Source organism: Lissotriton vulgaris, chromosome 1_2 (assembly GCF_964263255.1).
Source record: "Lissotriton vulgaris chromosome 1_2, aLisVul1.2, whole genome shotgun sequence".
In the NCBI taxonomy this organism is placed as follows: Eukaryota; Metazoa; Chordata; class Amphibia; order Caudata; family Salamandridae; genus Lissotriton; species Lissotriton vulgaris.
The window spans coordinates 114,769,093-114,796,121 of NC_141686.1; the positions used below are offsets into that span (position 1 = coordinate 114,769,093).

The 27,029-nt window shown below is 43.7% G+C and overlaps 1 protein-coding gene across 1 annotated transcript in view; it reads left to right on the forward strand.

The window, feature by feature from the left end:
• Positions 1-15,966, forward strand: part of KIAA1549 (KIAA1549 ortholog) — a 539,186-nt gene extending 523,220 nt beyond the window's left edge. Inside the window, exon 20 of the mRNA XM_086952955.1 lies at positions 14,997-15,966. Coding sequence (XP_086809081.1) covers positions 14,997-15,251 — 255 coding nt within the window. The 3' untranslated portion in view covers positions 15,252-15,966. The remainder of the gene's footprint in view (positions 1-14,996) is intronic.
• The last annotated feature ends 11,063 nt before the right edge of the window (positions 15,967-27,029 follow it).

Genomic DNA, 27,029 nt, shown 5'->3' on the forward strand with positions numbered 1-27,029 from the left:
AAAGGATTTGTAACTGCTACTGAAGAGGAAAATAGGGGTCACAGTTGCTGAGCTGTTAACTGTCCCGCCAAAGGACGCTGGGTGTAAGCAGCTAACACAGGCCAAATAGCGCCTGGAATGGACAGCGGCCCTTGTCTGACCACTGTAATAACGTGTGGAAAGGTGCCATTAAACTAAATGGTATGCTGCCAAGCAGAAATCGGAATGTCCACTGTCCGATATGGAGCGTACGCTGCAGGAGCATCACCGAAGGTGTAACTGTGAAAAACACCAGAATTAGCATCCACCGCAGGAAATGTGACCCATGAATAATACAACTCAAACGGGTACGCCGGTCAGCAGAGACTACAAAAACCACCACATGTTCCTCTAGGTAAAAGAGGTATTCCTGCAAATGATTTTGCACAGCTACACGACTGTGCGCTGGGATATCAACCGCAGCCATATTGAAACAGTAATAGAGAAGTACAATAGAATACTATAACGCACAACTGGGTAGTAATTCAAATTGTAAACCTTTGGGAAATATCAAGCTTGAAATAACCTATGTAAATATAGGTAGGTTTTGTATTTGTCACCACCGTCAACCAGAAACGATAGTGAGGGGGTCGTAGACTGATATAAGCACTACTTAAGTGTCTCACTATAAGACTACACTAGTTGGGCGCCATGTTACAGGGGTTCTGCTCAGACACAGACTGTGCATAGAGACCTAGGACCTCAGTGAATTAGGGTTTTTCCAAAACTCACCTTGGTACCCAAAATCCCCTACCAGACTAGCAATCAGTGTCACATTAGCTCTTCGTCCTATAGCAAAGAAACCAATGATTAGGAAACCTAGAACATGCGACTTAGGACCATCTCAGGAATGGTGGGAAGTGAGAACACTCTTTTGTTATACGTTCATACCAGTCCACAACAGGAGTAAAATAGAGACACGGTAAGGTTAAAATGTTTATTTTAATGGCGTGATCTCAAGCGCAGTATTTTAATCAACATAAGCATACATATGATTAAGAATAATACAGTCAGCATGGTTACAATTCCATAAAATACAAAAGGAGGAATCCTATTACAATGATAGTGCAAACAGGTGATAAAAGCGCCTATTTGAAGCACCCTCCCTATCAAGGAACTATGTATTATAAAACTATATTAGGTCTCTTGAGCTTTCTTAGGCGGACCCCATTTACCTGTCCGCCAGTAAGTGTAAAGTACATCAGGATCGGTTAGTCTCTCTGCATGCCTGGAATCTTCCAAGTGTGTTAAATTCTGGCAAGTGTGCTATGATAAAGGCGCCAGAATCCTACTCGGCTTGCTGCTGCCAAATTGGTGTGTCTAGGATGTGTTACTTGGACACGCCGATAAACAGGCTCGCACGTTATGATAACCTTGGCGGCTCAGCACTCACTGTACAGACTGGGGGCACGATGTATGTCTAGAGATGTTGAAAAACAAAACTTTTCTCATGTATAGACTTTCGTGAAAGCTAACTCTGCAAAATCAGCTAAGCAGTGTCATGTGCAAAATAAGCAGCAAAAGATAAAATGGCGTTTAAACTACTAATAAGCCATGCTAACTTAACATGCACGCAGAAAGAGGTCCATAAACCACACTACAACGAGAAAAAGCCCAAGCCCGTTGGTCTGCGAAACAAGGGCAGAGGCAACGTTTGAGGTTGTGGATCTCCTGCAACCCTCCGCCTCCTCTGCCCCAATGGAAAGCAGTCCTAGTTTTCTTGCCTCACACACAACTGGAGCCTGTAGGAAAAAGAATGTTCTCTTTTCTTCCTGCCTGGAAGGCCATTACTTTGAACCAGTGGGTCCTTCAGATTGTGGAAAGAAGTTACCCCGTTCCCTTTCTTCAGGCTCCTCCCATATCCTTTCCCACTACACACCCCTCTACCCCTGGACCACATTGTCATTCTGCAACAGGTGGCGGCAGCACTCCTATTGAAAGGAGCGGTAGAGTTCGTGCCAGAACAAGAAGAGAGCCAAGGATATTATGCTTTTTGCTTTCTACAACCCCAAAAGGACGGTGATCTAATTCCAATGCTGGAGCTCTGGGAACTGATCTTCCCCAGAAAGGAAAAGATAACAACCCTAACTCAAGTTCTGCTGGCGTTGGGAGACTGGATGGTGTCACTTGACCTGCAGGTTGCATATTTCCACATCCCTATCCTGTGGTCACACCGGAGGTACTTGTGATTTGTTTTGTTTTTTTGTCCTCATGCATGGCATTCGACAAATTACTGGGACTGGATGCATACTAACTGGGATGACCATCTCTACATCTCTGTCCAGGAAGACAAGGCCTTATTGAACTATATATCTGGAATTAAATGTGATCTGCCCAAACTCCAGCGAAGTTTAATATGTCTTAATCATTGGACTTTACTATGCCACTAATCCTGCATCTCAAATTCAGGCAATGAGGCACCTTTACATATCATCTCCTGAGAATATGTCCCAAATTGGTTTCCACATTTTAATCCGTCTAGGTGAAACTTTAATACAATCTAGCCTGCAGGTATCTTTAACATATAAAGTCCATCCCCATAGTGATGGCGCTGTCTGTGTTACGTATTTCGTGCATATTTCTCTATGTGCCATAACTATCAATGCAAATAATAGGTGTGCTTTGAATATGTTCGCTATGTATTTTTTATTACCTTTATGCATTATCGCAAAAATAAAAAGATCAAGGCTTACCTGGACTTTAACTCCTAGTGTTTTGGAGGCAAACTCACCCACCGCAAACTCACCCACCTCACACAGAAGATCTGGATTACCGGACACTGCCATAACATGTGCACGTCGTCCGCATTTTCCAACCCACACTCAGGGCAGTATCTTCTCGTGCTTCCTTCCAATTTGGCCAACTTTGTGGGAGACCAGTAAGCTCTGTATAGAGTAAAAAGATTGTTTCTTCTTAAAGGTGCGGGTCTGATGTTTGACCAAAGTGCTGCATATGATATTTGCCATAGAGTGTGGATATCCGCATCTGGCAAATCCGTTCTCCATATCTCCTCTGGTGCGGATAGCTTGCTGTCCTCTGTTTCCACTAGCTTCCAATACCACTTGGACACTTCCTTTTTAAATGCGAAATTTTCCACAAATTCTCCCTCTCATTCTGACTCCAAACTGAGCTGTCGTTCATTCCGGGCCCAACTTGTCAATTGAAGATATTTTTGGTTTCAACTGTCTGCTTTGGTGTAGTTGCAAGAACCACAGTTGATGGACAGAATGCAGAACAATGTCATACATTCACCCCAGTACAGAGATCTGGGCCTAAATCCATCGTTTTTTTGCACTCCACACCACCCCAGTTCAGACATGGCCATATGCAAATCAGTCTGACCCTGTGCCTCATGGGAACAGTCCAGCCCGAACTGCCAAGCCATGCCTTCCCTGGACAGGAAACAAGCTTCCGAGGACCGGTTTCTGGCATTCCAGCCGTCTTCAGCCCGGCTTGCTTGAATCCAGTGGTGTGGAGTGCATGGGACTCACGTCTGAGCATACCCATTCCACTCAGGATGACAAATGCAAAAACCACAGTTGATGGACAGAATGCAGAACAATGTCATACATTCACCCCTGGACTGTTCCCATGAGGCACAGGGTTCGACTGATTTGCATATGGCCATCTGAACTGGGGTGGTGTGGAGTGCAAAAAAACGATGGATTTAGGCCCAGATCTCTGTACTGGGGACCTCTCAGGGGAACACACTCACCGCAGGTCTTGCCGCTAAGTGGTGGGGTGATTCGCCGCTGTTCTGCTCCTTGCGAGGAACATGTGCATTGGGCCAGCTGTCTCCCCCGCCGCCGCTGCCAACAACCAGCCAGGCGCGGACGCTGCCAGGGGAGACTACACTTCCCAGAAGCCCCGGCACCAACGCTCTGGGACACGCCCCCTTCGCGGCGGTGGCGCTGAAATTCAGGACCCATTTTCGGCTGAGCGGGACCTCTCAGGGGAGCACACTCACCGCAGGTCTTGCCGCTACGTGGTGGAGTGATTCGCCGCTTTTCTGCTCCCTGCAAGAAATGTGTGCATTAGGCCAGCTGTCTCCCCCTCCGCCGTTGCCAACAACAAACCAGGCGCGGACGCTGCCAGGGGAGACTACACTTCCCAGAAGCCCCGGCACAAACGCTCTGGGACACGCCCTCTTCACGCCCTCTGGCACTGAAATTCAGGACCCACCTTCGGCTGAGCAGGACCTCTCAGGGGAACAACTCACCGCAGGTCTTGCCGCTACGTGGTGGGGTGATTCGCCGCTGTTCTGCTTCCTGCGAGGAACGTGTGCATTGGGCCAGCTGTCCCCCCCCCGCCGCCGCTGCCAACAATCAACTAGGCGTGGACGCTGCCAGGGGAGACTACACTTCCCAGAAGCCCCGGCACCAACGCTCTGGGACACGCCCCCTTCGCGGCGGTGGCGCTGAAATTCAGGACCCATTTTCGGCTGAGCGGGACCTCTCAGGGGAACACACTCACCGCAGGTCTTGCCGCTACGTGGTGGAGTGATTCGCCGCTTTTCTGCTCCCTGCAAGAAACATGTGCATTGGGCCAGCTGTCTCCCCCGCCGCCATTGCCAACAACCAACCAGGCGCGGACGCTGCCAGGGGAGACTACACTTCCCAGAAGCCCCGGCACAAACGCTCTGGGACACGCCCTCTTCACGCCCTCTGGCGCTGAAATTCAGGACCCACCTTCGGCTGAGCGGGACCTCTCCGGGGAAAACACTCACCGCAGGTCTTGCCGCTACGTGGTGGGGTGATTCGCCGCTGTTCTGCTCCCTGCGAGGAACGTGTGCATTGGTCCAGCTGTCCCCCCCCCCCCGCCGCCGCTGCCAACAATCAACTAGGCGCGGACGCTGCCAGGGGAGACTACACTTCCCAGAAGCCCCGGCACCAACGCTCTGGGACACGCCCCCTTCGCGCCTGGTGACCCTGAAATTCAGGACCCATTTTCGGCTGAGCGGGACCTCTCAGGGGAACACACTCACCGCAGTTCTTGCCGCTACGTGGTGGGGTCATTTGCCGCTGTTGTGCTCCCTGCAAGAAACGTGTGCATTGCGCCAGCTGTCTCCCCCGCCGCCATTGCCAACAACCAACCAGGCGCGGACGCTGCCAGGGGAGACTACACTTCCCAGAAGCCCCGGCACCAACGCTCTGGGACACGCCCTCTTCACGCCCGGTGGCGCTGAAATTCAGGACCCACCTTTGGCTGAGCGGGACCTCTCCGGGGAAAACACTCACCGCAGGTCTTGCCGCTACGTGGTGGGGTGATTCGCCGCTGTTCTGCTCCCTGCGAGGAACATGTGCATTGGGCCAGCTGTCTCCGCCGCTGCCAACAACCAATCAGGCGCGGACGCTGCCAGGGGAGACTACACTTCCCAGAAGCCCTGGCACCAACGCTCTGGGACACGCCACCTTCGCGCCCGGTGGCGCTGAAATTCAGGACCCACCTCCGGCTGAGCGGGACCTCTCAGGGGAACACACTCACCGCAGGTCTTGCCGCTACTTGGTGGGGTGATTCACGGCTGTTCTGCTCCCTGCGAGGAACGTGTGCATTGGGCCAGCTGTCTCCCCCGCCGCCGCTGCCAACAACCAACCAGGCGCGGACGCTGCCAGGGGAGACTACACTTCCCAGAAGCCCCGGCACCTACGCTCTGGGACACGCCCCCTTCGCGCCCGGTGGCGCTGAAATTCAGGACCCGCATCGCGGGACGCGCGCGGGAGAAACCTGGGACAAGGGCGAGCCAGTGGATTGTGACCTCTTTCTTGAAGGGTATAAGGCCTTCTGTGTTCCTGCGATAGCATCTAGCAGAGGTAGACCTAAGGGGGGGCCTGGTCACGTTCATTTCCGTAGCACTCTCTTGCAAAATACGCAGAGTTTTAACAGGCAATTCCGGAATTATTGGTTTAGTACTAAATGGAGATAACTGTTTGGCTGGTTTGGTAAATTTTTATAATGCTGTTAACTTATGTTCAGTTTCTAGTCCTATATCAGCACTAAATGCATTTATTAGTAGTTCAATGAAGGAATGTCTCCATAACCTTATTATTATGGGCGATTTTAATGTCCATCCTTGTGGCGACCCCCTGCTGAAAAGCATCTCGGATTTGCATTGTGACCGTTCCGAGGGCTTGCATTTGGAACACACGGCGGAGGGGGAAATTTTTAACGATTTATTGAATGACCTGGATTTATCACTGACAATGGCATTGAGGGATCCCTTAAAGTGTTTTGAGATCCCAACTTTTAAGGGTCATGGGAGGGGTACCTTCACTGATTATGTCTTATTTTCTTTGTCAATGCAGACTTTTGTGGACTCTTTTATTATTGAACACAGTGAATTCAGAGATCACAACCCACTGACTGTACACTTGAAGGGCCCCTGGGTGGCTAAGGAAGGTCGGAATCGTATCCCAGGCGGGTTGAGCACAACTGATGGGAGACGGCGCCTTAAATGGTCTATGATTACTCCACACTTGCTGTACAAAAACATCAAGGATAATTACACAGATGAAATTGCAAATTGTATTCAAGAAGGGTCAGACCCGTGCCAGGACAAGGTGTCTCAGATGATGTTAGTTCCAGTAAAGAACACAGAGATCGGGGGGCCAAGATGGTTTAATCATGACTGTTCTAGGGCGGCACGTAATCCAAGGATAGCCCTGGCAGCTAATCCCAGAATAAAGGAGAATGTTCAACAGTGCAGGAAAGAATACAAATCCGTTATCCCCACACGCAAGGAATTTTTAAGAGAAGAGGCATGGAGTGAGATTCTTGACCCCTCTATCCTGAAGTGTAGCACTAGATTCTGGGCGGTAGTAAAGAGACCTTTCCTGGTTCAAAACCCGGGGGATGGTCTGGAATGCTCCATAGCAAAGGAGGAGTGGGAAACACATTTCAAGCAATTGTATTGCTGTACGACAAATGATAATTTTAATCTTTCTCCTTGCAATAGTGGTGATACTATTAGGTTTGATAGAGGCGAGGTTACTGAGGGCATACTGGGACTTACAGCCGGGAAAGCTCCTGGCCCTGATGGGATCCCTCCAGATTTATATAAGTCTGAGCCTAGCTTTTGGGCACCCATATTAGAGTCTGTGTTTAACGCAGCTGCTAAAATTGGCTGCCCACAATCATGGGGGGTTTCCACGATTGTCCCAGTTTTTATGAGGGGGGACAAGGGTAGCCCTCTTTGTTACAGACCTATTTCATTAATCGACTCTATGGTTAAAATAGTGGGCAGAATCCTACTGCAGAGACTTTGACTGGGCGCTGGAAAATAATATTATGTCCATTTCTCAGTATGGTTTCTGCAGTGGACGCTCTACTATTACGCAGTGCCTTAACCTCTTTTTATTACTAAGCAAGTACACTGTTGCTCAAAGGGGTACTGTCCACCTTGCCTTCATGGACCTGTCATCTGCTTTCGACTGTGTAAACGGGGGAAAGCTGTGGCAGTCCATGAGGGATAAGGGTGTTGACAGCGGGATTGTCAATTTCCTTGTCGATCTACACAGCAACACCAGTGCTAATGTTAGGTATTCTCAAGATCTGTGCATAACTGGTAATTTTGACATCAGAAAGGGTGTGCATCAAGGATGTATTCTCGCCCCCTTTCTTTTTAATTTTTATATTAACAAGCTAGATAGCGTATTGCAGAATGTAAAGGCTGACTGCCCCAGAGTTGGTAGGCGGGGTATTCCTGTTCTTTTATACGCAGATGATGCAGTTTTAATTTCTAGAACCGAGAGAGGTCTTCAAGCTTTACTAAATGCTTTTAAAATATTCATGATGGACAGAGACCTCCTGGTCAATAACTTTAAATCTTTCGTCATGCAAGTTGGCCAACAACCAAGAAGGAACTTTTTATTTCAAATAGATGATGTAGCAATCCCCATTTCGAAATCATTCTCTTATCTTGGGGTCCTTTTTGATACCAAACTTCGTTGGGGTCCACATCTTGATAAAAACAAAAGGGAAATGGCAAAGGTGAATACTACTATTTTTAACGTTGCATCAAAACTGGGGAAAAAAACCTAATAATGCTATGCTGAAACTCTACAATGCAAAATCAGTGGCAACTGCTGTTTATGGTGGTGAATTATGGGGCTATGTTGCCGGTGAGCAACTGCAGATTGCTGAAAACTCTTTTATAAACGTCGCCTGTGTGTCCCAGCAGGTACATCCAATTTTGTAGCACATGAAGAGTTAGGGTCGCAATATTTATGTGACATTTTTTCTTTACGCCCACTGACCTGTTGGTTAAAACTGTGGCTGAATCAGGACATACCACTGACACATTTGATTGTGAGAGATTACCTGTCTCAGGATAAGGCAATGGCACCCCTTGGTTAAAATATTTGAAATCCAGTTTTTCAAGGCTCGGCCGATTGGACTTGTTTGAACATCCGAGTGGGATTGTAAAGGGTGATGTGGAGGTAGTTAAGTGTGCCTTCCTTATGGACAGAAAGCTCAAAAGAGAAGGAGAGGAGCTCCTGAAACCTTGTGTAAGATAATGTGTTATGTTAAAAACATGTGATATGATGGAGCCCTATTTGATTGGCTCGCTGACCTCCCATGAGAAGTTCCTGTTAACAAGGTTTAGATTAAATCTCTTTCATCATCTGCTGTTTAGACCAAAAAGTGATATTTTTTATAAACCTACTGCACCCTGTGGCTGCGACGGAAAGTCTCCACAGGATATGCTGCATTTTATATTATTATGTAAATTTTATGAATACCGCGCAAACGATATCTGGTAGATCTTTTAAAGAAACTCAATTTCAACCAGATCAGAAAAGCATTAATGTATCTGCAACTTTTGCATAGTGACAGTATTCTCCAAGTTACTGAATTTTTAAAATTGTCTGATAAGTTGAGAAATTGTCTGGACCTGTGATGGTACCTTTGCTGATTGAATTATCTTTATAATGAATTTTTATGTATGGAATAAGCTGTGCTTTTGCACTTTACCCATCACGTTTTATAACTACTGTGTTTTAAATTGTTTATTTTGTATATATACTTTTATGGTTTGAATCAAAACCGAAATAAAGTCTCTATTGATTGATTGATTGATTGATAGTGCCTTTCCCGATTTATTATGCACGGAAACGTCGGAGCTCCACCGCTGTGCTTCCTAGCCGGCCGCCATGTTCCCCTGGTTTGTGATTTGTGGTGGGTCTACACACTACCAGTCTGCAGTACTTCCCTATGGCTTCATAACAGTATCTTGAATGTTCACAAAGGTAATGACAGTGGTTGCCGCCCATCTCGAAGGTTGGGCATCCCCATTGTTCTGTACCGGGATCACGGACTAATCAAAGCCAGTTTGCCGGAGGTAATGTCACACCATCTGTAGTCAACAGCATCTCTGATGTAGAACATGGGCTTTTCCATCAGTGAACCCCAGTCACACTAGTGGCCCTCCCAATGATTCGAGTTCATAGACTCGAAACTGAACACCACCCTTCTCCATGCTTTTCCTCCCACCTCTGAGGTTCACTGACTTGCAGGAAATGGCCCCATCCTTTCACCAAGACACGTTCCTGTGAAGAGAGTGCTGAGATTTCTAGGTCTGCACGGTTCCTGCATTCTCCTGGTCACACACACAGTTTGGCACATGAGGGTCCTAATGTGGTGCCCCTGTAGGCAGTGGCTGTAGAATGGGGAGACCTGTGGGATACCATCATGAGCTCCTCCAACGCTCTACAAGAAGTAGCTTATTGGGGCTACTAAGCAAACCTGGGCAGCAGGATGGCCTTCACTCCCGCCCCCCCCCCACGCCCCCCCCACCCAAACCCTGACTACAGTAAATGACTGATTGTTCCACCTTAGAGTGGGGAGCCCATCTGGAGATCAGAAGCCACTGGTCGCCAGAATATCAGGTCCTTCACATCAAGCTGCTGGAGCTACAGTTAATTCAGCTGATTCTCAAGACCTTTCTCTCCTCCATCCAATGTTGGTCCATCCAGATCTTGACAGACAACACAGCAGCGATGTATGTCAACAAGCAAGGGAGAGTACGATTTCACCTCCTTTGCCTGGAGGCGTTGAGACGTGATCTTGAGCACTCCATCACAACATCTGGCACACCACCAATCATTTAGCGGGATCTCTGAATGTCAGAACCGACAGACTGAGCTGGTGTTATCTTGCTGATTATGGGTCATTTTTTCTACTGAAGGTAGTCCAGGACATCTTTGCCCAGTAGGCCACTTCTCAGCTGGAGTTTTTCCCTCTTCAGAAAATGCTCAAGATCAGCAGTTCTGCGTGTTCTTGTATCCGTTGAGGCGTGCCTTGCAGGCCGCATTTCAGTAGAAGTTGAACTTTTAGCTGCATGACTTGTTTCTCCCAACCCCCACCCCATGATTCCTCGAGTTCTGAGGAAGATTCCCCAAGACCTGGCCCAGGTCATTCTCATCGCCCCAGATTAGCCAAAAAGGTGTGCTGTGCAGACCTCTGCTTCTCTGTGTCCCCCGAATCACCTTCCATTCAGTCCAGACCTTCTCTCCCAGTCGGGGGAATGGTCCCTCGTCTCAGTTTCCAGAACCTCCACCTATATGCTTGGAGATTGAGCAAGAACATCTGCTTTCCTTTCACCTGCCACCGGAGATGGTAGACAGCATCCTGTCAGTGTGTTGCCCATCCAGTAAATCTGCTTACTGGGGCAGATGGATCAATTTTGTTGCATGGGTTGGACAATAATGTTGACCCCTTGCAGGCCAAGCCGTCACAGGTTCTGCATTAAAGCACTTTCTCCTGCTCAGAGGGGTTGTGAGATGAGTACTGTCAAGGGTTATTATGCTGCCTTGTGTGCATTCCTTTGTCTGCCGGACCAGCCATTTCTTTTCAAGTACCCCATTGTCATGCATTTTTTAAAGGGGTTGACAAATATATATCGTCCAACTTCCTATGTTGATGCATCAGTGGAACTTTAATTTAGTCTTGACTTTTCTTATGTTGTCCACTGGGTTTTTGGTGGCTATTACTTCTGTCAGACTGGTGAGCGAGTAGTAAGCTGTTGCTTTCCCTCCTCCTTTACCTGTTTTTAGCCTGACAAATTGGTGTTGAGAACCAGGACAGCTTTCCTGCCAAAAATGGCGACTCCTTTCAATCTGGGTCAGTTCATCAGCCTCCCGACCTTTAACTCCCACTTCCCATCCTTTGGAGGAGGAGCTGTAACATTGGTTGGATCATAGGCGGACGGGCCTAGTAACTTCTATCTGGACTGCACCGAGGCACTACAAATGGATGACAAGCTCTTTGTCAGATACTGTGGTGCTAAAAAGGTTAAAGCGGTGAAGAGAAGGACTCCAACTGGATCATCCTTTGCATCAAAAGCTGCTGTGCTTTGGCTATAACAGATCCTTCAAAAAAAGCTCATTTCACCTGAGCCAAGTCTATGACTTCTGCCCTTGTCAGAAGTGTCCGGATCTCCGAGATTTAAAAGGTAGTGACGTGGTCATACTTAAGCCATGCATTACTGCTTGGGTTCCGTTGTACATGGGGATAGACTCTTTACCCAGGTCCGTTCTGCAGTATTTCCTTGTCTAACCATCTATCAACCCTCCTCCACGGGTGGATTACTGCTCTGAACTCTGTTCTGCAGGTGAGAAATCTGCAGGTAGAATTATCGAACAGAGGTAAACGTTACTTTCTGGTGGGTAACCTTCTACCTGCACATTCCTCACCATTTTGCCCCTGCCCTGTTTGATGGATGAGCTATACGGAGAGTTAATAAGATCCCAATTTATCTAATGGTACTGCACTACTCTGTCTCGTAGACTTGGAAAAAAATACGGGAACATTACGTTGCGCTGGTGCTGGCCACTATGTGACTTTCAGTTAGTCATCTGATGTCACTTCCTACCAGCATTGTGAGAACTTTGAAGTTTCTGTATCTAATGCCTGGAATGTGTAGGTGGGTGGAGTATACACCAGAAAGATCGATTGCTTCTCAGTCTGGAGCTAGTTGATTTGGGCCTGACTACCAGGATGAGTGATTTACCAAAGTTGGTGCTCAAGTCCAAAGAATCTATAAATGCTAAAAGGAAATCTAGTACTTATTATAAACCTAAAGCACTTCTAGCAGATAGAACCTCATCATCTGCATAAAGTAATGCCATGTTTGGTCTGGAGCCAACTAGACGCAAATCCTAGGGTGGTCTCCAACTTATTAATATATAGCATAAATAGAAAGGGACCTAAGACGCATCTTTGTCTGAAACCCGGATTGATTTCAGAGGTCTGTGAAACCCAGCTGTCCAAGCCATACCCTACTGATGCAGACATGTTTCTATGGAAGTCTTATAGAAAAGAGGCAATGTTCTGGTCTATCCCTAAAGTTAGCCTAATATTTTATAATTAATCCCTGTTAACCCTATCAAAGGCAGATATTAGATCCATAATGATCATGTTTTGAGTTTCTAACTTGGCCACTTTATATCAATCACAAGGTGTACGTTTAGGCTTATGTAGCTGTGGAAATACACTCCCGTTTCCTGCGCTCCTGCTCCGTGATGAGGTGAATGTTTTGTTTATAGAGGAGACTTCGGAGTACTGAGCTTCATAGAGAACCTGTCTACACAAGGGGAGTGAGTGCAAAGCGGCAGATCAGACCGCAGTCTTAGCTTCTGGCTGGGCTTAGCTCACTGGCGATAGTCGTTTTACGACCCGTCTTGGACTTAGCAAAGCAGCCTGTATAATAGGTCACTTAATGCTAACTGCTAAGAGGTTAAACAATTTTAAGCAGCCAGTGTATTGTTTTCTTTTTGGGAATACATTACTCCCCAAAGGTTGTCTGCAATTACTTACAAAGTGGAAGGTGTTCTAAAGGGAGACAGTTCAGTTCTCACCTCCTTTAAAGAGTTGGTAACTGAATACTAGTTAGGTCCGGCAATTGTGGTTGCAAACGATTGATCCATACCATTGAGGCTTACAATTAGGAGCGACACCCTTTCATGCCCTTGATGGTTCAGAATGGCTAAAAAAAACATAAAAATCTTGCCCATTTTGTACTATCAAATTACCCACAGGCACAGAATTGGGAAACCCCTTCGATACATCAGTCCCCTTTTCTAACAAGTCAGAATTGTAAAGATTCAGTGCAAGGTAAGTGACAGATACCTTTGAAAAGAGTGCTATCACAGTGCACATGGGATAGTGGTGAAAACATGACACAAGACTTTCCACATGCCAACAAAACTTATAGCAGCAAGGTGTCCCATTGTTAAGTCTGATACCTTCAGCAAATCCTGGCTTTTTACCAAACCGCACTTTACTGCAGTTTTTTTTTAGCCCATAGTTTCAATGTTAACAGCAACATTTCAATCCCAGAATATAATGTGATCACTGTTAAATGATCAGGACAGACTAAAGTCAGACATTTGCCACAGGAACACCTGGCACATTATGAATGTCCATGCAACAGCAGCACCACCTTAATGTAGTCAAAAAGTGCAGAAAGACAGTGCATGCTCAAAGCACAGAGCATGTTCAAAGCATTACGTTTCTAGTGCCTTAGACTGCATGGCTACAAATTAAAGTGGTGTAATTATACATTAAAAAGGTTTCACAATGTACAATGCTATTGGCAGGGTCGACCACCCCTACAGTGTCATAATTTCCAGTAACTGAGTAGCTAATTGACTCCCAACTGTGTCCAGGAATTTGTATCTTGAAACATTTGAATATAACACTCAAACATTTTGAATCCTGTAATAGCCCCTCAAACCAGACATACTCCTGACAGAGTGAGAGTGAGGAGTAATGTAGTGTGATGTAAGAGAAGGCAATGAGATGTGAGTGAGAGCGCAATACACAGGCTTTCTATGCTTTAAACAGTCTTAACATAAGACTATTGGACACGCTACTAATGGAACGACACTACATACCCTTAATTGCTTCTCTTTAAATGTTATATATGTTTCATAACATTCATTGAAAAACACTGATGAGCTCTGATTTCAAAAGGTTTGCAAAGCGCTACTGAAATCCACAAGAAAATAGACACGAAAAAGAGGACAGTGTGCACGTGATACTGTTGAGTTGGTAAACCCTGTGATTTTTGTGATTTCATTCATCGCGGGTTTTGCGATCACACATTTATTTAGTACATCAGGCCCTGAATTACTTAAAAAAAACACTGGATGCCTTTCTGTTTCTCCAAATCGTTTTTATTTTAGGATGTTTTACAGCGGCCTTCTACGGCAAACAGGTGACATTTTGTTGCAGTTAGATGTGGAAAATATGCCCAGCTACACACTTTGTACATATGGCACATGAGAATTGTTAAATGAAGTCCTGATTCAAACACTGCATACAATTGAATGACTAACTTACTGCAATCGCGGTCATTAATGAAGGAGAGATGACTGTCATCTGAGTTAATCATTCGTCATAACATTATACCAAGATCACCGAGTAAGTTAACCGTGCTCCACTGATCTCTACAGTGCCTTGAAGGTCACAAGTTTGAGTCCTGGCAAGCTAACTCAGCTTTCCAGTCTTCTGAGTTGGCCACATTGATTACAAATACATTAGGTAATTGTAACACCTGCTAAAAACTGGAAAGATAAAAGTTGAGAGCAAGTTATTATTCCATAATGGATTGTCACCGAATTATAAGAGGACATCCACACAAAGTATTTTGATATGGCAAAGGGTGCTTAGTGAATCAAAATACAAAATTGCTTTGAGATAATGTGTATTTTTGTTTATTGGCAAGGGCCCGGCAGCTTTTCAAAAGTAAAATTTTACAAAAGCGAAGATTAAATTAGCACTAAAAGAGCTGGCACCCAACGCCAGGCCTTTTGGTTTTGCCAATGCTGGTTTTATTTTTCCACTCACCCATATATTACTAAAAGAAAAGAAAAAGTTCAATCAGAAGATGTAATTGTAGATCTCGTAATTACACGGAAAATGAAGTCATAGCTACTATGTTTATTTAAACTAAATTTTTTGCCATTCTTTTGTTTTAGGCGCAGGTTCTTGGTCACCAAGAATACCCTCCCTCTTCTGTGTTCCACATGCCGAGGTCATCTTCTCGACAGCCTTCTGCCCCGCCGGCTCACCTTCAGCACAGTAGCCACCAAGGCCCAACCATGTACTATCCCGGTGGTTCAACGGAGGACCTCCAGCCTGGTCACACCTCTGCCTCGCTTATCAAGGCTATCCGAGAGGAGCTGCTGCGGCTCTCTCAGAAGCAGACTGCGGTACAGAATTTCCATAGCTGATTCTGGCACCGTTCTAGTTGCTGTGAACCTACAGTACTTCCTATGGAAGCAAGACTCAACAAAGAACCCATGGGGAATTGGAAGCAAGTGAGAATCGTCTGTGGTCGGAGTTTGCCAGATAGGAGCCTTCCACAAAAAAACAAGGGTGAAAAGAGCAGTGCATCATGCAACTGCCACGTCTTCTCCTTACCTACGTATAATTGGTGATCATTTTTCTAGATTTATTGTGGTTCTATTAAGCATCCTCAAATTTCAGGTTTACAACAGACTCTTTTCATTCAAGCACATATGTGCAAGCAGATATGAACAGATCAGTTGTTAGGATTCATCTCTAAAGGAAATGAAAATGTTCAACTTAATATCAGTTCTAGGAAAAGAGAAGATGATGATCTGATACCATTGTGGTAGGGTTCCCAGTGGTGATTAGATGACTTCTGTGTTTGGACATCATTGTCAAAATGGAAAAGGTTTTGTTGACACTTGCAGATTAGTTACAAACGAGGAAGATGGGAAGCAAAATAACTAATGTTTTTTAATTTTATTTTTAACCTACCTTGCTGGTAATGGACCAGAAAAATCTTTCTGAGAGGACTTCCTATCCTGTGCTTTTTTCCTGTATCTTCCGGTGCTTAAGCGTCAAGTAACCCTTGGCATCCATCATGGCCTTTGCATCATGGACCCTAACCAGAAACTGGGTTAAGAAGTACACCATTCCAAAGGGAAAGAGAATTAAAGACTTTGAAGATCCTCATATTTATAAATATGGAAATGCTGGTTGACATTCTAAAGCCAGCAATGAGTCGCAAAGCACATGTTCGTTTTTGTACTTTGTAGGCACACATTAATAGCACTGTAGTAGCGTGTCTGTTTGCCCAACAGAAGTAACTTATTGTGTATCTGACTGGTTTGTTGTTACGTAGAATGACAGGCTTAGTACTAACAGTATAGCACTGAACGGTCCTTTCCAAGGATTGTCACACGAGCTGTATTTTCACCAAAACTGTCAAGAAATGCACTTTTTCTGGAAAACAGTGGTTTACATAATCGTGATCCATTCATATTGCCTTACTGACAAATATGGCACAAGGATATGTGTTCTAGTTATCTTTGTTGTGGGCATGCCCAATCCTGTTGTTTCCTTGACTGTGGCTTGACCTTTTCTTCGGTTTCTCCGGATTTCTTGGTATTGCATTGGTGTGCAGGTCAGTTATGTGGTGCCTTTTTGAGCTCTCCGCTTATCCTTTCCGTTTTGTTTTTTTAATTGTTTAAAGATTCCCATTTCAGTATGTGATCTTGAAGCATTTGCCTAACCTATGACTGGTCAGGTCTGCTGTTAATTTCATAATTTTAATGATTTGTCATGATACACTTAGCTGATCATTCTCCTGCCATTGGCGATTGGAGAGCAGGGAGTCAATTGATCTCCAGAAGTTGTCTCTCTGTAGCACTTAAACTTTTATCAAAGCAATATATTTGCATTAATTCCAGGACGTTTGGCTTCTGCTATAAATATTTAACTGGCACTTTGTGATTGTGGTCACGGCCTCATGGGTCCTCTCCTGTTCGTTTCTAAATATATTTTTCAGTTTTGTACATTTGATACATTTACATTGAATATTGGTTACCTTGTGAAAAGACTGTTACATTGATTTCAGAGACCTATTTGTAACAATAGCTTTAACTGAGAAGTAGCTGAAAAATGAAAGTGAAACCTCATACTTCAAGCATTTTGTCTTATCCAGTTTTACTTGATCCATATATTTTACAGGTTAGGGGCTGTGTTTTCCTTCAAGTTATAAAACCAGTAGTGAAAAATAATGGTTTCATTCGAGCAGTGGGATTTTTAAATATACAGGTTTTCTTTTTGTATTTTTGAAAGACTCACAAAGACTCTGTTTTCTATTCTCTTAACAGCAACAATGCGTAGCATTGCTAGGCACATGGTGCCCTTTTTATGCAGCCCCCATCTATATATTTTCAAGCTGCTTACTCCTTGACCAATCGGGATGGGATTGCCTTGGCTCAACTCCCAGTGTATTTAAGGAATTTGTTTTTACGTCATACTGGGACTCCAGGGCTGGAAATTCTGCATTTTGAAGGATATGTTCTGAATTCTCTGAGTGCAGTAGATACCTTTTGAAGTTGCGGTGCCTGAACAGCCTCGCCTGAGAACAGAAAGTGCTCCTCCAAGCAACTTCTGTTCACTTACTTCCCCCCTCCCTGCCAGACCACACCCGGACCCTCTGCATCATCTTGGACAGCAAGTTATCCGTACAGAAACAGGTAATCGCGGTCTCATCCGCCTGCTTCCACACCCCAAGCATGCTCTGAAGTTTCCAGGTGGCTCCCAATCCGCACCAGAAGGATAGTCATTCGGCCCTCATCACCAGCACGCTAGTCTACGGGAACACACTCAACGTAGGAATCACCACATATCTCCTGAAAAGACTACAGACAATACAAAAGTCTGCAGCAAGACTCAATGTCGACCTCCACAGATGAACCCTCATCACTCAACACCTCAAGAAGCTACACTGACTGCCGATCCAGAGGAGATCCCAGTTCAAGTTGTTGACCCATACATATAAAGCCCTGCGCAATGAAGAACCAGCATACATCAACAAACAAGTGACCTTCCACCAACCAACCAGACACCTGCGATCTGCCTCCCGCTTCCTCCAAGTCAACCCTACCCCCCTCCCAAGATCCACTGAACCAACAGCAGCAGTCACTCCTTCTCTTACCTTGCGGCCAAAACCTGGAATTACCTCCCCTGCACTTTTGGACCACTTCATTGCTTCGAGATTTCAGGAAAGGGCGAAAGACCTGGCTCTTCGAATGAACAGAGCACCTCGTGGCAGCTAGCAACTCCAGCGCCTTGAGACCCTCACAGGTGAATTGCTGAGCTTTATAAATCCTGTTTGAGAGATTACGACTTACATGTCAGAATTAAAGAAAGGGTTTTTATAACCTAAACATGCAAATGTTCCACAAGCTTTCAAAAACAGTGGCATTGAGCTTTCAGCAGCTGCGGTGATAAGATCCAAGTGACACCACAAGTGACTCAAGTTTCAGGTTGATGGTCGGCCACGTAAAAATGTATCCAGAGATATGCTCTTAAAAGCTCAGATCTAGATATGTCAATTATCATAGCTGTCTCTCCATCAAGCTACTTATAACCGCAATAACACAATGGTTATAATAGAAGACAAACAATCACGTAATCCCATGAAATCTCACCAGTCTTTTGAACTCTCACATTTTCTGTCTAATTGTTCTTTGCTAATGTAAGAATTCAGCATTGACAGCCATGTTTTACATCTGCAAGCATAGTGATACAAAACCGCTTTAGTTCCAAGCTGAGTGGAGATGAACCCAAAAACCAGTGGCATAACACCCTCAGATTTATTTATGTTGTAGATATTCATTGAACATGGTCTTTTTGGGGGCCCCCTGAAGGGTTTGAGCGCCTGTGCACCACAGGGGCTTGTGTAATGCAAGGTTTTAAACCGTCTCTGTGCATACTTCATGGGTGACTTTCCATGCTTTCATTCAAGACATATTCCAAAATAGGTAGTTCTTCACTTTAATCTCTTTGGAACATCAGAAAATGCTATTTATTCAAACTTTGCGTTTGGGAATCCCCAAGTGAGCACTGTGCAGAAGGCAGTTTTTATCCGGTACAGATAATTATTCTGTGCCTTTCTTCTGCTGCCTCTAATACCAAACATTGCTGAGAACACCTGTCTGCTCTAGGCAGGATAATTCCCATAACCTGAAGTGAGTCCGAGAATTCTGGAAATCCTGACTGAAGTCTTGTTCAATTCCCTGTCAGTCTTCACTTCATTACTAACCACAAGTAAAGGACAGAGACTGCACCGTGATCCATCCACCCTGATACTAGCAGAATTGCTGCTGAAAATCCAGAGCTTAACTTCTGGGCTCAATCAAAGATTCTGTGAGCACTTTGTTCGGGACAATATATTCTTCAACAAAACATTACAATAAATTCTTTGTCCCCTCAGAATCCAGCGTACACCAGTTAGTGTTCACAAGGCTCATGTACACAGCTATAAAATAGGTCCGGAGGTTTTTAGTGTGCCATTTCTGAAATGAAAAAAAAAGTATTGTTGAGAAAGAGTCAGACCCTACTCTTAGCCATAGAGTGAGACCGGGGTAGTCCTTCTTCATTAATCTCTTATTCGTGTGTGTGAGTAGTAACAACGACATGATGAGGACACAACAGAAGTTTGCTTCTGAATTGTGTTCAGGCTTTAACCTAAACAAGACAGTATGCCTGCCATTTCTTTCAAAATCCTTAATTTAATATTCTCTTAACATGTGATTTCCTTGCAATACTTGTGGATAAATTGTTCAACAGTATGTGAATCTGTTAAAGAGCCAATTTTGCATTTGAAACAACTTATCCAGCAAATGTATGTTTCATACGTTCACATATGAATGGACCTTCTTTCTGTATTTCCCTTTCCAAGAGGTAGATGGACTGCACAATAGGTAATTGTTTGCAGAATGCTGCCAATGATAACTGTTGACATAGAAATTCCTAAAATTCCAACCTCAACAGCGGATAATGTTGAAAAATGCTAAATAAGTACACTTAAATGTAAGTATTATTTCCAAACAGTCATGTGGCTTTTGATTTTGTGGGAATTGTAGGATAAATCGGTTGTTACTGTAACTGTAAAAGCAAGCTATTTTGGAATGGGACAGCCCGCAGCCCAATTATTTTGATCCTCATCCCAAATGACAGATCACACACCATGCACTGGAAGCAAGCTTTAATCCTGATAATCAAGTAGGATAGGCAATGGGATCAATTAGAAAACTGCAAACGTGCCGCACAACATGATCCGCAGAAAAACAACATGGTTGCTGACATTTCCCTTACATCTTCCATTTTAGGAAAATACCGTGAGAAAAATACAGGTTTATTTAAAGTTTTTGTTTTTCTTGTAACAAGATCGCTGCTATATTTTAATGTTTACACACTGTAAGTGATAGTGTGGTGCAATTATATGGGTCTCTTGCAGTAGCTCTACACCTTTTGCAATTTGAAAAGAGTTGATTTCCATATCTCTGGTCTACAAGAATAACTTATATTTCCAGCAGCATACGGTACCAGTTAGTCCTTTCTTTGCCTTTTTTTTAATTTATTTTTTAATTTTATTTTTTACAAGTGGTCACTGTTCTCTTCCCTTTCTGAGATTGTCAATAGTATCTGCTAGCCTTCTAAAAGTAAATCAGTTAATGCTGAAAAGGTGTATTTCTTTAAATGATTTATAAGTTCACCTTAATGAAGTAGGGTTAATGAGAAATTGATACCTTTTTACAAAAAAAAGGTCCTGCAATTATGAACTACCATTGTGATTTAAGCATTTGGACTCAATTCATTCCATAAAGAATCGCACTGAAAATGCTGACGTTTACCATGATCCAAATAAACATGCCCTATCCAATGGACACGCATCTTGTAAATCTACTTAATGGAGAATGAATGCAATCTGACAGAGTTCCAGAATGTGCTTCCTTGTTACCATAAAGCTTAGACTGGAACAGATTTACGCTGTAGTGGTTACCTTTTGGCAAAAGGTGGAGGGCAAGTCATTTTTAATGAGTCTTTAGGTAGAATTCTGGTAGTCCCTTCGACCACCACAGTGGCATACAAGGATTTTTAACGAAGTTATTATTTAACCACATTCACGTGACTTTCCAGAACTTTTTCCTGAATAACTGATCTACCGTACTCTAGACTTCCTTGACTATAAGGATTCTGTAGGTTTAAGGCAATTCCAATCCTTCAGTGAGTAGTGCTGACTTTTGTGATGCCCTAGCTGGACTGGTTTTAAAATGACAATTTCTGCTTCTGCCAAATTTCTTCTTCTGTTTGCAGAATGTTTAAAACTGAGATTTAATAGGGCTAAAATGTCTCTAATATCACTGCACTAGGAAATAGAAATAGGAGTTACAGCTGAAGACTTTACAATTATTCCTGTCTTACACCGATTAAGAACATAACAAGTTTGAAAATCAAAAGTATGCTGGGCATCATATGGAATGTCTGTAAAATTGCACTGAGCTTGGTTTGAAGTATAGGACCTAATGACCTGGTAAGTTAGTTTAAGGTGCTGGTCTTTTGAGTTTTGTCCCTTCCAGGAAGTTACAGTCCTCAATTAATAAGGTATTCTTAGCTCACCTTGAGTAACGTAACTTGAGCAGCACGATTACACTCTGGAAGAATTGTTTGTTGTGATTTATACAGCAGTACATTCAAGAAATGATGAACATCAAGTAAGCTATAGTTTTTGTGTCTTTGGGTATGCAAGCTTAGAAGGAGGGAGGTTTGGTACAGCCCTACGAGCCAGTCCATAGTGTAGAGCTTCCTCCTACTACCTTCAGATTTCAAGGTTTTTCCATGGAACATTAACCCTTTCAGGGGTGTTTGAAGACACACTACAGCATTGGTGAAATTATACTATTCCTTAGCCCCCAAAGTCTCTAACCAGATCACACCTATCTTTACTAGTAGATTATGTACCCTGCCCACAGAGAGTGGCTTGTGTCTGAAAACCTTCCTGCAGAGCCCTTTCTGCATAAGGACTTCAACATGATGGGTGGAGATGCTGTAGGCCTTGGAACTCCTTTCAGATCTCTAGCACTCTCCCTATTTGTTTATACCAACTCTCCAAGAGAACAGTCTTCAAACCTCCCTGCAAATTTCTGCCAAGATCCATGTTGGGCAGGGGGAGAACTGAAGTCGTTGGAAGCAGGCAGAAATCCCCCTTTTATTGTGGACAGTAAACTAAGCACTAACGTGTATTTTCTTCCTTCCCCAACATAATGTTAACCTTGGGAGACCTTTCTGGGAGAGGTCTAAAAGTCTACTTGGAGCATCTACATTCTTTAATTATTTTCTGCCTTCGACAGAAATCTAAAATCACTTTAATCTATTGTCAGTTAGAAAACTAAGGTAAATAGGCTTACTTTCATATCTCATAAATAACAAGAATGATCCTAAACCTGTTCAAGTGTCTCGTCGTGCAGATAGCATTTTGCAAGGTACATCTTACCAGCAACTCCGATCAAATAAAAAAAAAATATTAAATAATTAGCTGTTTCAACTGACCGCTTTGATGAACAAAAGTCTGAATATGTGACTTTTTCGTGAAGGGTACAGCGTATCTTAATTCTCCACCCTATAGCTGATAGATTGAAGGTAGACCGAGAAATTATGAGGGTGAGAATGATACAATTAGAAATAAAGATGTCAGAATGTAGAGGTGACACAAATGAAAAAGAATGCATTAAAAGAGGGAATCCAGTAGAATATGAAGTGGAAGGTGTAGAGAATGAAAGGAGGAGATAGAAGTGGGTTGTGGAGGGGTTAAAATGGGGATAACACGAGACAGACCGGCAGGTAAAAGGCTAAGAGGTAAGAAAGAGGAGGTAGCATTTGAACCTTCAGCTTCAATTTGAAGAACTTATTGCCACTATTGTCTGTAAACTAAAGTTTTAAATCCCTCTGCATACCATCAATCTGTAATATTGTAGCCTTTTTGTGCCTGCAAGCTATAGTACTACATTTTCTGCAGCAGGTCTCTGTAAGATTGAAGTTTTCTTTGTTAGCAAAAGGCCGCACAGAGGTTTCAGCAGAAACATCTGTGTCTTTTTACCATAGGTTTGGTTGTTCTGGAGCCTGTTATGAAGACGCTTAAGTCCTAAAAAGATTCCCTTTGCAATATTCTATCAGCATACAGTTTGTACATATAACACTTCAATACACATTCATACTTCACATTTCAACAATATAATTTAGCATACTGCGAGTCAGTGCAGTCAGTTACCAGAAATTCAAAATATAAAAAATAAAAAAGATTTTCTGTTGGAAAGAATTCATTTGATAAATTTATATAAAATCATTAAAAACCATTACAAATATAGCACATCAATGTACACAATAAAAACATGAGAAGCCAAGTCACAAAGATACAAATTGATTATAACAACACCCTTCATATTCATATATCAATGTTTGCATATGTTACCATATAGTGTACCAGCGACGCGTTTCAGAGCCTGTTATGTAGAAACATTGGAAATTCTCTCAGTCTATATGCATGCTGGCCCTCACGTTATGCTCTAAATTTCTGTTTCTTTGCAGGAGGGCAGTATATAACATATTACATGGTGATAAATACTTTGTGGTATTTGCAGGCCGTAGGTGTAAACCGCAAGCAAAATATGGTCTCAATAATTCTGACTTTCACTCTCTGCCCACTGATGTTTCTTTGTTTCTCTATTGAGGCACTAGACCTCACATAAAACGTAGACCTTTTCACCTTTTCCAGCCTAGACCCGGAATCTAGCAATGTTTGCCAGAAACCAGACCTTTGCTCCTTCTTTAGGCATTGTAAAATGCAGCCAACTCAGTTAAGAGATGGCTAGCATCATAGACCTCTGAGGTGAGGATTAATGAAATTGTCGCTAAGGATTTGGATGCTGAAGGAGCTAAACTGGACCTACTGATGTAGCCTTGTTCGTGGGATCAAATGCACCTTCAAGGGAAAACGGTGCGTATTCTGGGCAAATACCATGTCCTGGAGTAGAAGAAACTTAAGAGCATTTAGAAACAATTTAGCTAAAATGGTCCCAAATAGCCCCACTCTTTTCAATGAATTTAAAATAGGAATGGCTAATGAAGGGTACCCTTTTTGCTGAATCACTATCCTCCACGGTGGTGAATAAATGAAGAAGTTGTTTTACCACCGACGATGCCTCATTTCAGAGTGCTCCAAGCCTTGGGTGAAAAAAGTGATGTAAACATGTATATTGCGGTCGCATTCATCAAATATGGCTGGATAGGCACCAAAGTCAGACTAAATAATTAATGTCCTTGAGGGCCTTCTTTAGGGAACAGCTAAAGTTTGCTTCTATTATATGTAAAGCTTTGTTTAAAAGCTCTAGTAACCCTTTCGGCTTCTTGGGGATTGTGCTCTTACATGGTGATGTACAGATTTACCCTGAGTTTGTGGGTGATCATACCAAATTCTAACATGCATTACAGTTGCAACAGTAATAAAAAGCAAATAGGAAACTGTAAATTATATTAAATATCTGAACATTTGAATATACAACGTAAGGAAAAAGGGCCGTAGATGAACCACAAAGGACATCCTCTGTCTGTTGGTTTTAAATCCTAAAAATCATAATGGGAGTTATATTATTTAAGAGTAAGTTAGTACCACCCGGAGTACCATTGGACTGTAACTCCCATAGCGTATACTTCAAAAAGGGTGATTTCACGTTTTACGCTTGATAAGAGTTTGCTCTGAATTTTCTCTCTTAAACACAAGACAAAAATTGCTCCCTAAAGAAATTCCGTGAAGATTTTTTTTTCCACAGCTTCTAAAAGTCACAATTCATCACATCTTTTATATACTTTTTTCTGTGTTTTATCTTTATGTAAACACTGTTTCAATTGCTGGCTTGTTCATCTGGTTGAAGGAGCAGCATGTTCTGTTCTCATAGATTTCATATTAACTTTTCCTAGGTATCCTGGAGAGATTTGCAGTAATATTAGTAACCTAATTCCCTTTATTTTTTGTTCGCTTTGATAATAATTGCCATGTGCAAGTTTTGAAAAACATCACTTTGCCAGTCACATTTTGGTAATATGGCAGAATTGCTGCAGGGGCTCCTTGACAGCAAGAAACTATGGTAGAGCAAGAGTAGTGCAGTGTGGAAAAGGTGTAAGACGACCTTTCAAAATACATGCAGCTTTAACCTAGACTGGACCTGGAAATTCAAAAGGAAAACATGATATTTATTGAACAAAAGGACCATGGCCAAACAGGCCTTTTATTCCACTGGGCATTTCTCAGGAGGACTGGAGCCCTTGGAGACAATGTTGAAAGCCCAGGCTGTTTCTGGTGCCTCTGTCACTTTCCTCCCTCGAGGTTAACAGCAGAATGCATGTTAAGGATACATAAGAAGAAGGGGAGGTAGAGAAAAAGCGACCAGAGAGGTAGATGAGAGGAAATAGGGAGAGAGTGAATGGATGTATGGGTGGTCCTGTGGAGGCGAGGTATAGTGCAAGCTGATAAAGGCAGCAGGTGGCTGGTTTGAGCATTTTGACATGACTTCTTTTTATTTCCCTAGTCGGCCCTGGTAAAGACCTTACAAAAAGCACCACTGGAAACTGCTAAGGCATCCGTTGAGTTTGTGTCATGGGTCGGCAACAGTTCAGTGTGCTGATGGGCAGCTTTGTGTTTTCTTTTAGCTAAGGCTTAATTGGGTTTCTGGTATCTAATGAAGAGATGATGTGTCTAAGAATATGGTATGTGGTGACTGGCATTCACCAAAGACGGCATCAAAAACAAAGTGATGGATGGAATGCTTGAATTAATCAGAACCAGTAGTAATAGCTCGTGCCGCCTCCCAGTCCATTGTTTTTTGCCCACCATGCCACCTCAGTTTGCACCCAGCCATATACAAATCAGTCTTTACCCTGCTCCAGTGGGAACAGTCCAGCCCAAGCTGCCATTTCAGGGCCACCATGAACTGGCACAACCACCCAGGACCGTGTTTGCCCTTATTATGGCTCGTCAACCAGGCATAGCTTGGTTCCTGTGACACAGTGAGCATATAACTTCCTCGGGGCATACCCTCCCACACGTGGGACATCAAAAACAAAATGATTGATGGAATGTTAGAATTATTAATCTCTGCCTTCGGTAACTGCTCTGGCCGTATCCCAGCCCATCATTTTTGCCCACCAAGCCATCTCAGTTTGGACCCAGCCATGTGCAAATCAGTCTTGGCCCTGCTCCAATTGAGAAAATCCAGCCTGAGCTGCCAGGCCGGGTCCTCCATAAACCTGAACAATAAGCCCCCCAGGACAGATTTTGCTATTGTTAGGGCTCATCAGCCAGGTATAGTTTGGTTCCAGTGGCACCACTTTAAGCACATGACCCACATCTGGACATAACCATCACACTAGGACAGGGTTCTCCAAAGTCGGTCAGCAGATTTTTAAGATAACTACATTTATCTAAATGGGGATATGATAAAAATCTGGCATGGATCCAGCCCTCCAGCGTCGTCTTTGTAGAACCCTGCACTGGGGCATCAAAAACCAAATGATGGATGGAACACTTGAATTAATCTCAGCCACTAGCAATCACTCAGGGCCACATCCCAATCCATTGTTCTGATAGGAGGAAGTGCAAGACTGATTTGCATATGGCTGGGTCCAAACTGAGGCATCATGGTATGTAAAATAGCGATGAGCTGGGATGCGGGCTGAGTAATTACCAGTGGCTGAAATTAATTCAAGCATTCCATCCATCACTTTTTTATGTACTTCAGTGTGTTGCTTTAGTACAATGACTATGTCCAAACAATCCTGTGCACACTGTCACTGGAACCAAACTATTCCTGGCTGATAAGCCTTGAGGGTGAAACTGGTCCTTGGTTACTTGTCTTCTGGTTCAGGGAGGACCCGGCCTGATATTTTGGGCTGGATTGTTCCCATTGGAGCAGGGTCAAGACTGATTTGCATATGGCAAGGTCCAAACTGAGGTGGCGTGGTGTGTGAAATAACCATCAACTGGAATGCAGCCCTGAGTAATTACCAGCGGCTGATATTAATTCAAGCATTCCATGCATCACCTTTTTGTATATTTCAATGACTCACTGAAGAGATATCTCCTTAAAAAATTATTTCACTTATCTAGACTGCTGGGATAAAGCCGGAGGCAC